The 18,495-nt window shown below is 56.3% G+C and overlaps 1 protein-coding gene across 2 annotated transcripts; it reads left to right on the top strand.

Moving 5' to 3' along the window:
- Nucleotides 1-218: 218 nt before the first annotated feature.
- On the top strand, nt 219-17,914 carry NANOS3 (nanos C2HC-type zinc finger 3). 2 transcript variants are annotated; one of them, XR_002479607.2, is made up of 2 exons: nt 219-276; nt 17,608-17,914. XR_002479607.2 is itself a non-coding variant. In XM_012457749.2 (2 exons), the coding sequence occupies exons 1-2, from the start codon at nt 15,515-15,517 to the stop codon at nt 17,670-17,672; spliced, it is 540 nt and encodes a 179-aa protein (XP_012313172.1). In that variant the 3' UTR covers nt 17,673-17,914. The 2 variants fall into 2 exon arrangements, 1 of the variants encoding a protein (XP_012313172.1); XM_012457749.2 differs by lacking the exon at nt 219-276 and adding an exon at nt 15,515-15,989.
- Nucleotides 17,915-18,495: the final 581 nt, after the last annotated feature.

Below are 18,495 nucleotides of genomic sequence, written 5' to 3'. Positions count from 1 at the left end.
GCGGTTCGGGGAGGAGGGAGGGGACGGCGGCGGCGGGGAGCGCGGGCACGTCACCGAGACAGACAGGCGGGCGGGCGGGAGGCGGTGGCCACGGGTTCGAGCCGGCGCCGGAGCCCCGCGGCCCCCTCCCCCCCACCGCCCACGGCCTGGGGAGCCCCCGCCCGGTCCCGGAGCTGCCGAAATGCAGTTTCCAGTGCAGGCGCCTCGGGCGTGGGGGGCTTTTCCAGGCCGGTTTTGGAAAGAAGAGGGGGAAATGCGGCGGCGGCCCCAATCGAGGTGAGCGCGGGCGCCGGGCGGGCTGGGGGGCACAGAGGGTACGGGCGGGGCAGGGGCCGCCCGCGGGGAGGGGGCGCGGCGGGGCGGGGCGGGACGTGGCCGCAGCCCCCTCGCGCACCTGCTCGCGGCCCGGGGGCGGACGCCCCGGCCTCTGCGGCCCGGCCCTCCATTGTTGTTGGGGCTGGGAAGGGGGGCGGGGAGGCCCCGGCGGCATCTCTGCGTCTCGCCTTCCCGGAGAGGGGTCGCCGCGAGGGTCGGACTCTGCAAAGGGGACAGGCCTCCGATTCCCCGAGCCGGGGCCGCCAGGGGGAGGGCGGGCGGAGATGCCCCCGCGGGGCGGGGACGCGCGATGGGGGGCGTGGGGACCGCGGCGCCCCGGCCGCCCGACACCTGACCGCGCGCGAGGAGGCCACGGGCCGGGGCGGCGGCGAGCTTTGTTCTTGGGGGCGCGGGGCGGGTGGGGCGCTCGGAAATCGAATGCCGGGAGAGGGTCCGGCCCGGCGCGCGCGCGTGCGTTGATAAAGGCGGCTCCAGCCAAGTTCATGGGCGCTCGGGCCTGCGGAGACCGATCCCGGCGGGGACCCCACGCTCGGGCCTGGCCGCGGGCCGGGGGTGCTGCGGCCGCGCCGTCTCCGGAAGCCCTGGCGCCCTGCGCGGGCCGCCCCCCGGCCTGTCATTACCGGCAGCAGCTGCAGGGTATTGACTGGAGCCAAGGTTTGCGAACAGGAACCCGCCCTCCAAAACTAGCCATAAAAAGGAAAAATGGCCCCGAATCCCACTGCCGGGGAGCCCTTTTAAAGCGACAGGGAGCCTTTCACAGCGACCTGCCCTGGAGGGCAGGCTGGGTGGGGGGGGGGGGTGGAGAAGACACCTCATTGGCTGATAGGGACTGAGACGTCCCCCCCACCGCCCCACACTTTGGTTTCCCTCCCCCCATCTCCTTCCCTACCCATTCCACGCCCCAGGACTGCCCACGGATGCATGAACACAGCCGCGAGGAAATGTCCCCAAGGCCCTGATGGAGACCCCCAAAATCACAAGCTATACACATACATACAGCACCCGCATTAATACACAGCCAGAAGTGATGCTCACACACACACAGTCCCCACAATAACACTGCCACGTGTGTAGACACGTCACTCACAAGGGCTCGGACATCCAGGGATAGTGTTCATTGAAAGGCAGCCACAGAGAAATCCAGCCACCGAGAAAGGCAGCTGCTATAACACAGACGCAGCCTTGTGCATCACACCGACACACAGACGTGGATGTTCACCCATGCAATGTCACTCGGGAGCAGTGACAAACACAGATCCCTAAAGGCCCCCAGTCAGGCACACACAGACTCCATCGTCCACAATACCTGGGACACGGACACACACACACACACACACACACACACACAGTACAAGGCCTGTAGAAACATTCATATCTGACAGCAGGTCACAGTCATATTTTTTATTTTTATGTTATTTATTTATTTATTTATTTATTTATTTATTTATTTATTTTTTGAGACAGAGTTTTGCTCTTGTCGTGCAGGCTGGAGTGCAACGGCGCGATCTCGGCTCACTGCAACCTCCGCCTCCTGGGTTCAGGCAATTCTCCTGTCTCAGCCTCCCAAGTAGCTGGGATTACAGGCATACGCCACCTACTAAAATTTTTGAATTTTTAGTAGAGACAGGGTTTCTCCATATCAGTCAGGCTGGTCTTGAACTCCTGACCTCAGGTGATCCGCCCGCCTTGGCCTCCCAAAGTGCTGGGATTACAGGCGTGAGCCACCTCACCTGGCCTTATTTTTATTTTAAAATTTATTATTATTATTATTATCATTTTGAGATGGAGTCTCCCTCTGCCGCCCAGGTTGGAGTGCCGTGGCACAATCTAAGCTCGCCACAACTTCTGCCTCCCGGGTTCAAGTGATTCTCTGGCCTCAGCCTCCTGAGTAGCTGGGACTATGGACGCATGCCACCACACCCAACTAATTTTTGTTTTTTTAGTAGAGACGGGGTTTCCCCATCTTGGCCAGACTGGTTTCAAACTCCTGACCTCAGGTGATCCACCGGTCTGGGCCTCCCAAAGTGCTGGGATTACAGGTGTAAGCCATCACGTCTGGCCAGTAATCTTTTTTTTTTAAATTTAATTTAATTTAATTTAATTTAATTTAATTTTTTTGAGACAGGGTCTTGCTCTGCTGCCTAGGCTGGAGTGCAGTGGCACGATCTAGGCTCACTGCAGCCTCCACTTCCTGGGCTCAAGCAGTCCTCCCACTTCAGCCTCCCGAGTAGCTGGGACAAAAGGTACACACCACCACACCTGACATGTATTTTCCGTAGAGATGGGGTTTTGCCGGTTGCCCAGGCTGGTCTCGAACTCGTGAGCTCTAGCTATCCACCCACCTTGGCCTCACAGAGCGCTGGAATTACAGGCGTGAGCCACCATGCCTGGTCCAATTTTGTTGTTTGTTTGTTTTTTTGAGACTGAGCCTTGCTCTGTTGCCCAAGCTGGAGTGCAGTGGCACAATCTCATCTAACTGCAACCTCCGCCTCCCGGGTTCAAGCGATTCTCCTGCCTCAGCCTCCCAAGTAGCTGGGACTACAGGGGCCTGCCACCATGCCCAGCTAATTTTTGTATTTTTTTAGTAGAGATGGGGTTTCACCATGTTGGTCAGGCTGGTCTCGAACTCCTGACCTTGTGATCTGCCTGCCTCAGCTTCCCAAAGTTCTGGGATTACAGGCATGAGCCACTGCGCCCGGCCATTTGTTTGTTTTTTGAGACAGGGTCTGGCTCTGTCACGCAGGCTGGAGTTCAATGGCACGATCTTAGCCCACTGCCACCTCAAACTCTCTGGCTCAAGCAATCCTTCCACCTTAGCCTCCTGAGTAGCAGATCTCAGTAAGCTTGACACACACACACACAGACCACCCCTGCCCAAGAACACAGCTGCACACATGGACACACAGTTGTCCACAGTAAAATGGATCCGGGTTCACCCACAATGACACTGTCACCCGCAAAGATACATGAGCACGAACCCAGTGGTCATATGCCCATAGTCACCTCCCCTGAGACTTGATTAGGCACTCAGACGCCTGCACATCTACGATAATGCTGACAGACACAATAACACACGCACACACAATGGCATGCACAGACCCACGTGGAAATGACACAAGGGCAGGCAGAAATAGAAATGCCCAGTCATCTGGATGCCCACAAACCCAATACTCATTTATTTATTTATTTATTTGAGACGGATAGAGTCTCACTCTATTGCCCAGACTGGAGTGCAGTGGCATGATCTCAGCTCACAGCAACCTCCGCCTCCCGGGTTCAAGCAGTTCTCTGCCCCAGCCTCCCTAGTAGCTGGGATTACAGGCGCTCGCCACCACACCAGCTAATTTTTGTATTTTTAGCAGAGACGGGGTTTCTCCATGTTGGTCAGGCTGGTCTCAAACTCCAGACCTCAGAGTTCGAGACCTCCTCAGCCTCAGCCTCCCAATGTGCTGGGATTACAGACGTGGGCCACCATGCCCGTCCTATTTATTTTTTGAGACAGATTCTTGCTCTGTTGCCCAGGCTGGAGTGCAGTGGCACGATCTCGGCACACTGCAACCTCCGCCTCCCAGGTTCAAGCAATTCTCTGCCTCAGCCTCCTGAGTAGCTGGGATTACAGGTGCCTACCACCATGCCTGGCTAATTTTTGTATTTTTAGTAGAGACGGGGTTTCACCACCTTGGCCAGGCTGGTCTTGATCTCCTGACCTTGTGATCCATCTGCCTCAGCCCGACAAGACAGGGTCTGACTCCTGTAGCCTGGGCTGGAGTGCAGTGGCGTGACCGCGCCTCCCTCACTGTAGCCTCGACGTCCCTGGCTTCCGTGATCCTCCCACCTCGGCCTCCCAAATAGCTGGGACTACAGGTGGGCACCTCACACCAGGCTAAGTGCTGGGATTACAGGCGTGAGCCACCGTGCCTGGCCCAATACTTAGGTATTGAGCATCTATTATGTACCAGGCACTGTTGAGGCACGGGGGATGCAGCTGTGGACAAGAGGGAAACCTGAACAGGCACAGTGGTTCATGCCTGTAATCTCAGCACTTTGGGAAGCTGAGGTGGCATGACAGCTTGAGACCAGGAGTTAAAAAAAAAAATTAGCTGGCACTTTGGGAGGCCGAGGTGAGTGGATCGCCTGAGCTCAGGAGTTTGAGACCAGCCCGACCAACATAGTGAAACCCACCTCTACTAAAAATACAAAATTAGCCAGGCGTGGTGGCGCATGCCTGTCATCCCAGCTACTAGGGAGGCTGAGACAGGAGAATTGTTTGAAGCCGGGAGGTGGAGGTTTCAGTGAGCAAAGATTGCACCACTGCACTCCAGCCTGTACAATAAGAGCGAAACTCCATCTCAAAAAAAAAAAAAAAAAATTGCCAGGCGCGGTGGCTTACGCCTGTAATCCCAGCACTTTGGGAGGCTGAGGCGGGTGGATCACAAGGTCAAGAGATCGAGACCATCCTGGTCAACATGGTGAAACCCCGTCTCTACTAAAAATACAAAAAATTAGCTGGGCATGGTGGCGCGTGCCTGTAATCCCAGCTACTCAGGAGGCTGAGGCAGGAGAATTGCCTGAACCCAGGAGGCGGAGGTTGCGGTGAGCCAAGATTGTGCCACTGCAGTCCAGCCTGGGCGACAGAGGGAGTCTCCGTCTCAAAAAAATTTAGCTGGGTGTAGTGGCATGCGCCTATAGTCCCAGGTACTAGGGAGGCTGAGGTGGGAGGATCTCTGGAGCCCGGGAGTTGGAGGCTGCAGTGAGCTATGATGGTACCACTGCACTCCAGCCTGGGTGACAGCAAGACCTAGTTTCTTTAAAAAAAAAAAAAAAAAAAAAAAAGCACAATCCCTGCCCTCCCACACCTGACATTTTAGTGGGGAATGGGATGGGGGGACACCATTACTGGATGATACACAGACTCCAGTCACTCATAGTGACACCAGCAGACACCAGACACCCCCACACACTGGCTCACACGTCGACCTGGAATTAAGCACAATTAGCCTGATATACACCCACAGGAACGCTGACATCCACACACAAACAGAAACCCACAGGAACTCACACACGCACACACACACACACACACAAACTGGTGGAGAGACAGCCACCCATTATGGCACACTCCCACCTGGACTTACAGACACCCACAGAACCCCCCAAAACAGCAAAGTAGCTTGGACCTGATGCCCCCATTTATAGACCCACAAAAACACCCTGCAAGTGTTCTTGCAGACAGAGCCCACCCAGACCCAGACCCAGGGTCACCCTGCACTATAAGTCTCAGTAGAAGTGCCTTCAGTAGAAGTGCCTGAATTTCCCTTTTTTTTTTTTTTTTGAGATGTTGCCCAGGCTGGAGTGCAGTGGTGCGATCTCAGCTCACCGCAACCTCCGTCTCTAGGGTTCAAGTGATTCTCCTGTCTCAGCCTCCCGAGTAGCAGGGATTAGAGGCGCTCGCCACCACATCCAGCTAATTTTTGTATTTTCAGTAGAGATGGGGTTTCACCTTATTGGTCAGGATGGTCTCAAACTCCTGACCTTGTGATCTGCCCGCTCCTTGGCCTCCCAAAGTGCTCAAATTGCAGGCGACAGCCACTGCACCCGGCCTCAATTTCCCTGATTTTATTTTATTTTTTTGAGATGGAGTCTCAATCTGTCACCCAGGCTGGAGTGCAGTGGCATGATCTCGGCTCACTGTAACCTCCACCTCCTGGGTTCAAGTGATTCTCCTGCCTCAGCCTCCCAGATAACGTGCCACCATGCCTGGCTAGAATTTCCCTAATTTAAAAAAAATTTCTTAAATTTATGTTTTGTAGAGATGGGATCTTGCTGTGTTGCCCAGGCTGGTCTCGAACTCCTGGGCTCAAGTGATCCTCCTGCCTTGGCCTCCTAAAGTGCTGGGACTATGGGCGTGAGCCAGTGTGCCTGGCCTGAATTTCCCTTCAGCTTGGCCCCTCCATAGCCCCCAATTCCAAGCCTGGAGAAGCCAGAACATCCTCGCCTCCCCCAGTTCTGGCCTCACATCTGGCAGGCCTGGGAAGGAAGCTGGGCTCCTAGCCCACCCACCGCCCACGAGCTGGGTGGGACAGAGGAGCCCCTTGTCTGAGGACCCCCGGCAGGAAAGACTCCCGCAGCCGTAAAGGAAGTGGGGGAGACGGCCTACGGAGGGTGGTGGGAACCTGAGAGCCCACGCAGGTATCACTGAAACAAGGCACCCCTGCCTGCCAGTCTAGACAGCCTGGGCCATCACCGTGACCCCGTGGAGACCCCCACGGGGCTCTTGGTGTCGCCGGAACCCCCATAATGGGCTCTTTGTCCGCCAGGTCCTGACTGCCTCCTCCCTGTGTCCCCCTTCCAGGCCCAAGTACACACACAGGGATACGCACACACACACAAGAGCGCATATACAGAAACTCATGTGTGAACATACATAGAGACACCCCCATCCCCCATGCACCAAGGCTCAGGGTCAGGAGCAAGAAGAGACAACTTGTCACCTCCCACCCTGAGGGACTTCAAAGTCAAGACTTCAGGACTCACCGGCAGGACACACAGGCCACCAGACGCCTCTGCGAGCTCGGAGACTCTGACCTAGCCACACGCATCTTGTTCTTCACAGTGGCTCACGCCTGTAGTCTCAGCAGTTTGGGAGGCCGAGGCTGGCCGATCACCTGAGGTCAGAAGTTCGAGATCAGCCTGGCCAACATGGTGAAACCCCGTCTCTACTAAAAGTACAAAAAATTTGCCGGGCGTGGTAGTGCATGCCTGTAATCCTAGCTACTTGGAAGGCTGAGGCAGGTGAATCGCTTGAACCCAGGAGGTGAAGGTTGCAGTGAGCCGAGACCATGCCATTGCACTCCAGCCTGGGCAACAGAGTAAGACTGTGTCTCAGAAAAAAAAAAAAAAGACAAGACAGGGTCTGACTCCTGTAGCCTGGGCTGGAGTGCAGTGGTGTGACCACGCCTCCCTCACCGTAGCCTCGACGTCCCTGGCTTCCGTGATCCTCCCACCTCGGCCTCCCAAATAGCTGGGACTACAGGTGGGCACCTCACACCAGGCTAAGTTTGTGTATTTTTAGTTGAGACAGGGTTTTGCCATGTTGCTCAGGCTGGTCTTGAACTCCTGGGCTCAAGCAATCCTCCGGCTTCAGCCTCCCAAAGCGGCGGGATGACAGGCATGAGCCACCGCGCCCAGCCTTGTTCTTCAACCTGACGATAGAGCTGCCTCCATCCGTCCGTCCATCCATCCATCACTTGCTCATCTGCCTCTGCTAGCACCTCTCACCTCCCACTCTGACCCCCAACCTACGCCAGCTGCTCTGTACCTTCCTGGTGCTAAGAGTGGGAGTGGGGACAGGGCCCTGGGATAACATGGCTTCTCTTTTTTTTTTTGAGATGGAATCTTGCTCTGTCACCCAGGCTGGAGTGCAGTGGTGTGATCTCTGCTCACTGCAGCCTCCACCTCCGGGGTTCAACGGATTCTCCCACCTCAGCCTCCTGAGTAGCTGAGATTACAGGTGTGGGCTGCCACACCTGGCTAATTTTTGTATTTTTAGTAGAGATGGGGTTTCACCATGTTGGTGAGGCTGGTCTGGAACTCCTGACCTCAAGTGATCTGCCCGCCTCGGCCTCCAGAGTGCTGGGATTACAAGTGTGAGCCTCCGTGCCCGGATAATAATGTGGCTTCTAGAGGGACATCCCCCACACCCCACTTATCCCCAACTCCCATGCCCAGAAAGACCCTCCCAGCTGCACTGGGGTCAGGTGAGGGGGTCTCGGGAACAGGCAAGTGAGGGGCATGGTCTGACTCAGACAGACGACCCTGGGACAACCAAGAGATAGGTGTGGCGAGGCGCCGTGGTTCACGCTGTAATCCCAGCAGTTTGGGAGGCCGAGGTGGGCAGATCACGAAGTCAAGCAATCGAGACCATCCTGGCCAGCATGGTGAAACCCCGTCTCTACTTAAAAAAAAAAAAAAAAACTTAGCTGGGCGTGGTGGCTCGAGTCTGTAGTTCCAGCTACTCGGGAGGTTAAGGCAGGAGAATCGCTTGAACCCGGGACGCGGAGGTTGCAGTGAGCCGAGGGCGACAGAGCAAGACTCTGTCTCTGGCCGGGCGCGGTGGCTCAAGCCTGTAATCCCAGCACTTTGGGAGGCCGAGGCGGGTGGATCACGAGGTCAAGAGATCGAGACCATCCTGGTCAACATGGTGAAACCCCGTCTCTACTAATACAAAAAATTAGCTGGGCATGGTGGCGCGTGCCTGTAATCCCAGCTACTCAGGAGGCTGAGGCAGGAGAATTGCCTGAACCCAGGAGGCGGAGATTGCGGTGAGCCGAGATCGCGCCATTGCGCTCCAGCCTGGGTATCAAGAGTGAAACTCCGTCTCAAAAAAAAAAGAAAAAAAAAAAAAAAAAAAGACTGTCTCAAAAAAAGAGAGCGAGAGACAGGCAAAGAAGGGAGACAGACCTCGGGTTGGGGCTGCCGGCCTCCTGCCACCCCTCCCCTTGGCTCTTCTCCCTGTCGCCCTGCCCCGGTGTCCTGGCCGTCAAGACTAGACCCCCTCCTCCACCATGGTCCTGCCCCTTGTCTTAGGGAGATCCTTACCAGGAACAACCTGCTTGGTTCAAGGCCAAAGCCCTCAGAGGGAGGAGCGGGAAGCACAGAGGACCCACAGGAGGTGTCTCGAGAACCCCCTCCAACCCAGCCAGAATGTCTCCTGCCTGATGACCCCGCCCCCAACTTTACAGCTGTTCACAGTCATCGAGAAGAAAGATTCCGGGCTGGGCTTGGTGGCTCACACCTGTAATCCCAAGCACTTTGGGAGGCGCAGGTGTTTGAGACCAGCCTGGTTGACATGGTGAAACCCCGTCTCTTCTAAAAATACAAAAATTAGCCGGGCGTGGTGGTGGGCACGTGTAGTCCCAGCTACTCAGGAGGCTGAGGCAGGGGAATCGCTTGAACCTGGGAGGCAGAGGTTGCAGTGAGCCGAGATCGCGCCACGGCACTGCAGCCTGGCAACAGAGCGAGACTCCGTTTCAAAAAAAAAAAAAAAAAAAAAAGAGGTCGTGCGTGGTGGCTCACGCCTGTAATCCAAGCACTTTGGAGGCCAAGGCGGGCGGATCACCTGAGGTCAGGAGTTCAAGACCAGCAGACCAGCCTGACCAACACGGTGAAATCCCGTCTTAAAAAAAAAATTAAAAAAAAGAGAGAGAATAAAGAGTTTTCTTTTTAAAAGAGACGGGAGACAGTTCGCGCCTGTAATCCCAGCACTTTGGGAGGCCCAGGAGTTGGAGACCAGCCTGGCCAACATGGTGAAACCCGTCGCTACTAAAAATACAAAAATTAGCCTTGGTGTCGGGTGCCTGTAGTCCCAACTACTTGGGAGGCTGAGGCAGGAGAATTGTTTGAACCTGGGAGGTGGAGGCTGCAGTGAGCAGAGATCACACCACTGAACTCCACCATGGCGACAGAGCAAGACTCCATCTCAAAAAAAGGAAAAAAAAAAACAGAAAGAAAAAAAGAGACGAGAGATGGGGGTGTCCCTGTGTTTTCCAGGCTAGTCTCAACTCCTGGGCTCCAGCCATCCTCCTGCCTCCCAGCTAGCTGGGACTACAGGCAGGAACCAAGCTTTTGAGGAACCTTGAGAGTTCTGGATTGTCAGAGCCTCACCTTCCCGGTCCACCAAATGGGTATCCTGTTCACGGGGTGATGAATTAGCGTTATCACCAGTAATGTTCCTGTTAACACCTGTGCTCCCAACTCACTCTCCTTCCCAGGTCCCAGGCATTCTTCTCCTTAGAATGATGACCCAGATGCAAGGCAGGGGACAGGACACTTCCCTCAGAGGGGCCTGGACACCTGGGTGGAGGTGGCAGATAAAGAGAGCCGGGCTGGATTCAGTGGCTCAGGCCTGTAATCCCAGCACTTTGGGAGGCCGAGGCAGGCGGATCACGAGGTCAAGGGATCGAGACCATCCTGGCCAAATGGTGAAACCCCGTCTTTACTAAAAATACAAACCTTAGCTGGGCGTGGTGGCAGGCGCCTGTAGTCCCAGCTACTCGGGAGGCTGAGGCAGGAGAATCGCTTGAACCCGGGAGGCGGAGGCTGCAGTGAGCTGAGATCTCAGCGAGAGAGGGCGCCCCACTCCAGCTGCAGACAGAGGGGTGGGAACGTGACCCGGACCCGGGGTGGGTGAGAGGGCGGGCTCTAGAAGGTGAGGGGTGGGGGGGCTTCGAGAGGGCGAGTTGGCCGGGGTCAGGCTCTGAGGGGCCCTGCGAAGTTAGGCTTGGGGGCGTGCCTGGTCGGGGTGGACCTTAATGGGGGGCTGGGCCTTGTGGGGACCGGACGCAGTCCCCGGGAGTCTAGGGAGCAGGCTTTTGTCGAGGGCCCTAAGGGGGCGGGCTCTGAGGGGGGGTGTGGGGGCGCCCCAGGGTGGCTGGGCTTTTTGAGGACCGGCTTAGGGGCTTGGGGGTGGGCTCCGTGGCAGCCTATATGGGCGGGGTTTAGAGGGAGCGTGCCCTGGGGAACAGGTCAAGGGGCTCTAAGGGGCAGGGCCTGGGGCGGGGCCTTGGCTGGCTCCAGACTGTGAGTGGGGCTCTCGGGGGCAAAGCCTAGTGGGGCTGGGCCGGGTCCTGGGTGGTGGTGGTGGGTTCACTCAGGTCGGGACACGGGGTCCCTCATTCGCCTTGGGTTTATGCCAGAAGTTTATTTTGGGCCTCAGTGTACCCCTTGGTGACATGTCAGGGGCCAGGAAGTTATGTATTTTTTGTCGCTACGGGGTCTCGCCGTGTCACCCAGGCTGGAGTGCAGGGGCGCGATCATGGCTCACTGCAGCCTCGAACTCCTAGGGCTCAAGCGATCCTCCCATCTCAGCCTCCTGAGTAGCCGGGACCACAGGCTCACTACACCACACTCAGCTAATTTTTTTTTTGTAGGGAACGGAGATCTCGCTTTGTTGCCCAGGCTGGGCTCCATCTCCTGGGCTCAAACCATCCTCCCGCCTCGGCCTCCCAAATACTGGAATTACAGGAGTGAGCCGCAGTGCCCGGCCGAGCCCAGGAACTCTGAATGCTCCTTCCTAGGCCGTCCGCAGACAGGGGGACGGGGGGCGGGGCGAAGGCATACTCCCCAATCCCTGGTCACTGCTTCGGTGGGGTATAGGGGTGCTTAGCTACAGGCCTGGGGGCACCTGGGGCGAGGCGGGGTGTGGTCGCCAAACTCTGCGATCACTGAAGTAACGGAGTGGGGGCCATTTGAAGAATGAGGAAATGCGGGGGCGCCGCAGCCCGTTTTGAGGCCCGAGGGGCAGCCCCCGCGTGGCTGCAGTCAGCGCACTCGCTCCGGAAGTGTCCGAGTTCAGATGCTGCGCTGCGGCGTAGGCGGCGGGAGCGGCGCCCTCTCTGATCCTCCCGCCTCTCCCTTGTTGAGTGGGACCCCACTGCACTTGCAAAGCGGAGAGACCTGACCACTCCCCCCAGGCGCCCCCAATCCCGGCTGTTGTGGTTCCTAAACGATCGTGCCGGGAACACAGTAAAGCTCCCAGAACGTATTACATTGTATTAAAATGGCTTGTTTATCTCCACGTTGCATCAGCGCCCCCGGGGCCAGGATCCTTGGTTGCCAGACTTCCCGGGGCCACTTGGAATGCCGCCTCCACCTGGGACTAGCAGTGCCCTTTGGCCTCAGTCTCCCCAGTTGACAAATGGGGGGTCATCTGCACCTCCAGGACTGCTTTGTGAATTACTTAGGGAACCGGCTTGAAGCCAGCACTCCTGGGGCTACAGCTCCATCCCCTCAGCAAAGGCTACATTTTATGTAGTATCATTTATATTTGCCTTGTGTTTTCCCAGCTTGGCACCTGAAAAGGGTTTGTTAATTTCATGAGCATCAAGGGGTCCCTTACTCTCTCCTCCTCTCCCCCTTCACCCTCTATGGTTCCGTGCCACCTACTCGCCCCCCACCACCACCACTCCAGGTCCAGGAGAATTTGCCAAGGGTTTAGGGGAACATTCAACCTGTCGGTGAGTTTGGGCAGCTCAGGCAAACCATCGACCGTTGAGTGGACCCTGAGACCTGGAACTGCCACCCTCCTGCCGGTAACTCTGACCTTCCAGATCTAGGGGGACCCGGGGAGCCCCTGACCCAGCCTGGGCACACCCCCTCCCCTAAGCCACAGCCAAGGTCACAATCAACATTCATTGTTGTCGGTGGGTTGTGAGGACCGAGGCCAGACCCACCGGGGGATGAATGTCACTGTGGCTGGGCCAGACATGGCTTAAGGGGAATGGGGACAGGGGACAGGACCCCCCCTCCACCCCCAGAGTAACTCAGCCTGTTTTTTTGCCCAGACCGTAGCCACTCCTCTCTGGAGAGGAGAGCCGGTGTCTGGGATCTGGATGGACTCTGGCTGGATTTGGGACTATTAGAGGGCTGGGTGGGGGGTAAACAGGCTAGGGAGGGCAGCTAAAGTCCCTTCTTCTTTTTTTTTTTTTTTTTTTGAGACAGAGTCTCGCGCTGTCACCCAGGCTGGAGCACAGTGACGTGATCTCAGCTCACTGCAACCCCCGCCTCCCAGGTTCAAGCGATTCTCCTGCCTCAGTCTCCCAAGTAGCTGGGATTACAGACACCTGCCACTACGTCCGGCTAATTTTTTGTATTTTTAGTAGAGATAGGGTTTCACCATGTTGGCCAGGCTGTGATTTGACCGCCTCAGCCTCGCAAAATGCTGGGATTACAGGCGTGAGCCACCGCTCCTGGCCCATTTTTTTTTTCCAGACAGTCTCACTCTGTTGCCCAGGCTGGAGTGCAGTGGTGCAATCTCAGCCCACTGCAACCTCGGCCTCCAGGGTTTGAGCGATTCTCCCGCCTTGGCCTCCAAAGTAGCTGGGATTACAGGCACCTACCACCACGCTGAGCTAATTTTTGTATTTTTAGTAGAGACGAGATTTCACTATGTTGGTCAGGATGATCTCAAATTCCTGAACTCAGGTAATCCTCCCACCTCAGCCTCCCAGAGTGCTGGGATTACAGGCGTGAGCTGCTTCCCCTGGCCTAAAATCCCTTTCTGAAATATGGGTGGTGAGTTCTGCTCCCTGGAGTGCTCGATCGTTTTGTTTTTTAAATTAGAGACAAACTCCTGACCCTGTGATTCTACCGCCTCTGCCTCCCAAAGTGCTGGGATTACAGGTGTGAGCCACTGTGCCTGGTCTTTTTTTTTTTCCAGACAGTCTCACTCTGTCACCCAGGCTGGAGGGCAATGGCACGATCATAGCTCACTGCAGCCTCTAATTACTGGGCTCAAGCGTTGATCCTCCCACCTCAGCCTCCCCAGTAGCTGAGACCACAGGCATGCACCACACCACACCCAGTTTATTGAAAGAATGTTTTTCTAGGAACGGGGTCTTGAACTTTGCTAAGGCTGGTCTCCAACTCCTGGGCTCAAGCCATCCTCCCTCAGCCTCTCAAAGTGAGTTACAGTGCCTGGCCAACAAGTTTTCTTTCTTTTTTTTTTTTTTTTTTTTTTTGAGATGGAGCCTTGCTCTGTTGCCCAGACTGGAGTGCAATGGCACGATCTCTGCTCACTGCAACCTCCACCTCTTGGGTTCAAGCGATTCTCCTCCCACAGCTTCCCGAGTGGCTGGGATTACGGGTGCTACCACCACGCCTGGCTAATTTTTGTATTTTTAGTAGAGACAGGGTTTCACCATGTTGGCCAGACTGGTCTTGAACTCCCGATCTCAGGTGATCTGCCGTGCCTTGGCCTCCCAAAGTACTGGGATTACAGGCGTGAGCCACCTCAGCCGGCCTAAAAGTTTCTTAAATGAATGGATGGGTGGTGGAGGTGTGTAAGAAGGATAGCCTCTCTCCTCTGTGCCCAGTCCTGGGCATACCCTACCCTCATGGGACTGAGCTGAGGTCTCATCTGGGGAGGACACTGAAGAGCTGTAAGTAGTAGGGGTCCCCTTCTAACAGCCCAACCTGCACCTCTGCTATCCCCTACCTCCCAACTCCAGAGGGTTCTTTCTCACCCCTCTGTACCCCCAGCCAAGGAAGGGCTCCCTCCCCAGGATCTAGTCTCAGGGGGCCCCAGTAACTGGAAGAAGGAGGCAGATTGGTGCTTTTTAAATTTTTTTTTGAGACAGAGTCTTGCTCTGTTACCCAGACTGGAGTGCAGTGGCTTGATCTCGGCTCACTGCAACCTCCACCTCCTGGGTTCAAGCAATTCTGCTGCCTCATCCTCCCAAGTAGCTAGGATCACAGGTGCCCATCACCACACCCAGCTAATTTTTTTTTTTTTTTTTTTTGTATTTTTAACAGAGACAGGGTTTCGCCATTTTAGCCAGGCTAGTCTTGAACTCCTGACCTCAGGTGATCCGCCTGTCTCAGCCTCCCAAAGTGCTGGGATTACAAGCGTGAGCCACCCTGCCAGGCCTGGTGGTTGTCTTTATAAATAACTGGATGGGCAGGTGGCTTCGAACCTGTTTGCTCATCCATGAAATGGGGGTTCCACCGAGAAAACCCTAAGAAAACCATGTGAAAACTCTTGGAGGGAGACCAGAGCTGAGGGCATGGGGCGTGATCCTTCCTCCCTACCAACATGCAACCAGCCCAAGAGCCTGGAACCTCCACACTCCTTTCAGAGACAGCTGGAGCATCAGCAACCTCCCCCGGACTCACAACACACACAAAGAGCCCAGGGGCACCTGGCCACTCCCCGCCCAGAGGAAGGAAGAAAAAGTTAGAAAGAAGTTACTAAGTTACTGGTAACTGCTAGTCTTTGGGGGTGGGGTTTCCAACCCTTCCTCCCCATGGGCAGTGGGGCTGGAGGGCAAAGGACTCCTACAAGGAGGGGAGGCAGGGTAGCTCCCCAATTCCCCGGAGGTGTGTACATGGGGGTGTGGGGCACATCTTTGGGTGTCCCCCCACCTGTGTCCTGCTGGCCCCCAGCACAGCCAGAGGCCATGCAGGCCCCTGGGAGGTGCATTAATGGGGCACCAAGCCCCCCTGTGACAATAAGGAACCTCCCACTGCCTGCTCCTCCCTCTTCACACCCACTTGGAAGTAAAAGGAGGGTCGGCCAGCCCAGACTCCCAGGCTCCGGAGAGGGGAAGGAAGGGGCAGCAGAGAGGGGCAGAAGGAGGGAGCGTGGGCCAGGCAGGGTTTCTTGTCGCTGGGTCTCCCAGCTATGGGGACCTTTGACCTGTGGACAGATTACCTGGGTTTGGCACGCCTGGTTAGGGCTCTGAGTGGGAAAGAGGGGCCTGAGACCAGGCTGAGCCCTCAGCCAGAGCCGGAGGAGACAGTGCCAGAGCCGGTGCCAACACCAGGACCTCGGGAGGAGAAGCACTGCCTGGAGCCCTTGCCAGCTCCCGAACGCCTGTGTTCCTTCTGCAAACACAACGGGGAGTCCCGGGCCATCTACCTGTCCCACGTGCTGAAGGACGAGGCCGGCAGGGTGCTGTGTCCCATCCTGCGGGACTACGTGTGTCCCCAGTGTGGCGCCACGCGTGAGCGCGCCCACACCCGACGCTTCTGCCCGCTCACCGGCCAGGGCTACACCTCCGTCTACAGCCACACTACCCGAAACTCGGCGGGCAAGAAGCTAGTCCGGCCTGACAAGGCGAAGACGCAGGACATGGGCCACCGCCGAGGAGGAGCAGGTGCCTGCACAGGTGGCTGGGGGGGGACCTGTCCCAGGGTAGGGGCTGAGCCCTCTGTGAAGTAAAAGTAGCCCCAGTACCTACCTCTAGCGGTTGGGGGAAGGCCTTAGAGAGAGCTTAGAACAGCAGTTTATTTTATTATTTATTATTATTTTTTAGATGAGTCTCGCTCTTGTTGCCCCAGGCTGGAGTGCAATGGTGTGATCTCGGCTCACTGCAACCTCTGCCTACCGGGTTCAAGCGATTCTTCAGCCTCAGCTTCCTGAGTAGCTGGGATTACAGGCTATTTTTTGTACTTTTAGTAGAGACCAGGTTTCACCATGTTGGCCAGGCTGGTCTTGAACTCCTGACCTTAGGTGATCCGCCTGCCTTGGCCTCCCAAAGTGCTGGGATTACAGGTGTGAGCCACTGTGCTCAGCCCGCAAAGACTTTATGATTTTATTTTTACTTACTTATTTTTATTTTTTATTTTTATTTTTTTAGATGGAGTCTCACTTTGTCACCCAGGCTAGAGTTCAGTGCTGCTATCTCAGCTTATTGCAACCTCCGCCTCCCTGGTTCAAGCAATTCTCCTGCCTCAGCCTCCCGAGAAGCTGGAATTACAGGCATGCACCACCATGCCTGGCTGATTTTTGGGGGTATTTTTAGTAGAAACAGGGTTTCACCATGTTGGCCAGGCTGATCTTGAACTCCTGACCTCAAGTAATCTGCCTGCCTCGGCCTCCCAAAGTGCTGGGATTATAGGCAGGAGCCCCTGCGCCCAGCTGGTTATTACAGATACAGAAATAAGAACTGACCCGGCACGGTGGTTCACATCTGTAATCTCAGCACTTTGGGAGGCCAAGGCGGGCAAGATCACGAGGTCGGGAGTTCAAGAGCAGCCTAACATGGTGAAACCCGTCTCTACTAAAAATGCAAAAATTGCCCTGCCGTGGTGCGCGTACCTGTAAACCCAGCTACTTGGGAGGCTGAGGCAGGAGAATCGCTTGAACCGGAAGGTGGAGGTTGCAGTGAGCCGAGATCACGCCATTGCACTCCATCCTGGGCGACAGAGCAAGACTCTTGTCTCAAAAAAGCCAAAACAAAAGTATGAAAGACTGAAAGACTGCCTCCAGGAAAAGACAGTGTTCCCTGTGAGGTTTGATGCGGTCCCACTGGGAGACTGCCTTGATGCGGTCCCACTGGATGCTGGAGGCTAAAAGGACGTAGGGAAGATGGTGTCAGAATTTTCCGTTTTTCCCTTTAAGCCCTAGGTAGTAAGAAAACTTGCTTCCCTTGGCTTGGAGGCCGGGGCCGGGGGAGCCCCCACCACCGCATTGGTACAGGAAGGCTGCCTGCGGCCGGCCTCCCTGGTTAACTTCTTCTGGGGGATCCCAGAGCCCGGCGGCCACGAGAGGGCAGCATGGTCGCGGAATCGGAACTCCTGCGCTTTGTCTCAGCTCTGGGTCCCAGCGGGGCCTCCCGACGGAGCCGGGGACGTAACGGGGTCGGTGTCTCCGGAGCAGCCCCTGGGTGGCGCCAAAGCCCCGGCAGCCCCGGAAGCCGAGTCCTTGGGTAACGTGGGGAGCACTGAGTCATCGCCTGTGATTAAGTATTTCTCTCCCTCCTCCTCCGCCAGGTTTCAGAGGTGCCGGGAAGTCTGAGCCTTCGCCCTCCTCCGGCTCTCCTTCCATGTCCATCTAGGAGGCCGGTGCGGGGAGGCCGCCTACAGCCGGGGAAGGGCACCTGGGCTCCGCTGAATTTCCAGGAAGATCACCTTAGGAGGACCGTCCCTACTCCCAGACCCTTCCCCCAGCTTGGGCCTGATCCCTGGGACACAGGTGCTGTCTGGGGTTGGCGAAGGAACAGCTGAAATCGCCCCGTTCCTGGGGGACCCCGCCCTTTCTGCCATGGCGTGTTCCGCTCACAGCTGCCATCTCCCGGACGCCGGGCAGCCAGTCAGCACTCAATAAAATGCTTATGAATGGTTCAGCGACGGACAAGGCCTGGTCTTGGGACAAGGTGTAGTGTGAACCTTGCTAGGAGTCCTGTACCCAAATCTCCCCTTGTTCTTCTCTGAATTCCGGGATCCCGGGGTGCCGGGGTGGGCTGCTTTGTGCAGAGAAACCTTGGGGTAGCCTGGTGGGGGGTTCTGGTACCTCAAAGCCAGATTGAGATCATGAGACCCTTTCTGTGGACATTTGGTCTTTCCAAACCCCTCTAGCCACTCCCTGCACTGACATGTAAGATGGGTGGACTCCCCCCATCTCACCCCCAGCCCTGTACTGGAGGTGGGGGCTTCATTTGAGGAAGAAATTGAGGGACAGCTAGACAGAGGTCCTCCATCCTCCTTATGAAGGAAGGTGAATGTGTATGTTATGGATGTACCAGTGACAAGGCGGGCAGTTTAGAGCAAGGGAGGGACGCTTAGGGGGCAGAGAATGGGACCATGTCCTGGGGGGTTGGGCAGGGGTGGGGGCCTGGGTGGGTTTGGGCAGGAGCAGGAGAGAAATGGGGCTCTGTTATC

Source organism: Aotus nancymaae, unplaced genomic scaffold, assembly GCF_030222135.1.
Source record: "Aotus nancymaae isolate 86718 unplaced genomic scaffold, 86718_ANA_hifiasm-v0.15.2.pri h1tg000028l, whole genome shotgun sequence".
NCBI classification, from domain to species: Eukaryota; Metazoa; Chordata; class Mammalia; order Primates; family Aotidae; genus Aotus; species Aotus nancymaae.
Note: the sequence above shows the minus strand (reverse complement) of the source record. Positions and strands in the feature narration are given on the sequence as shown.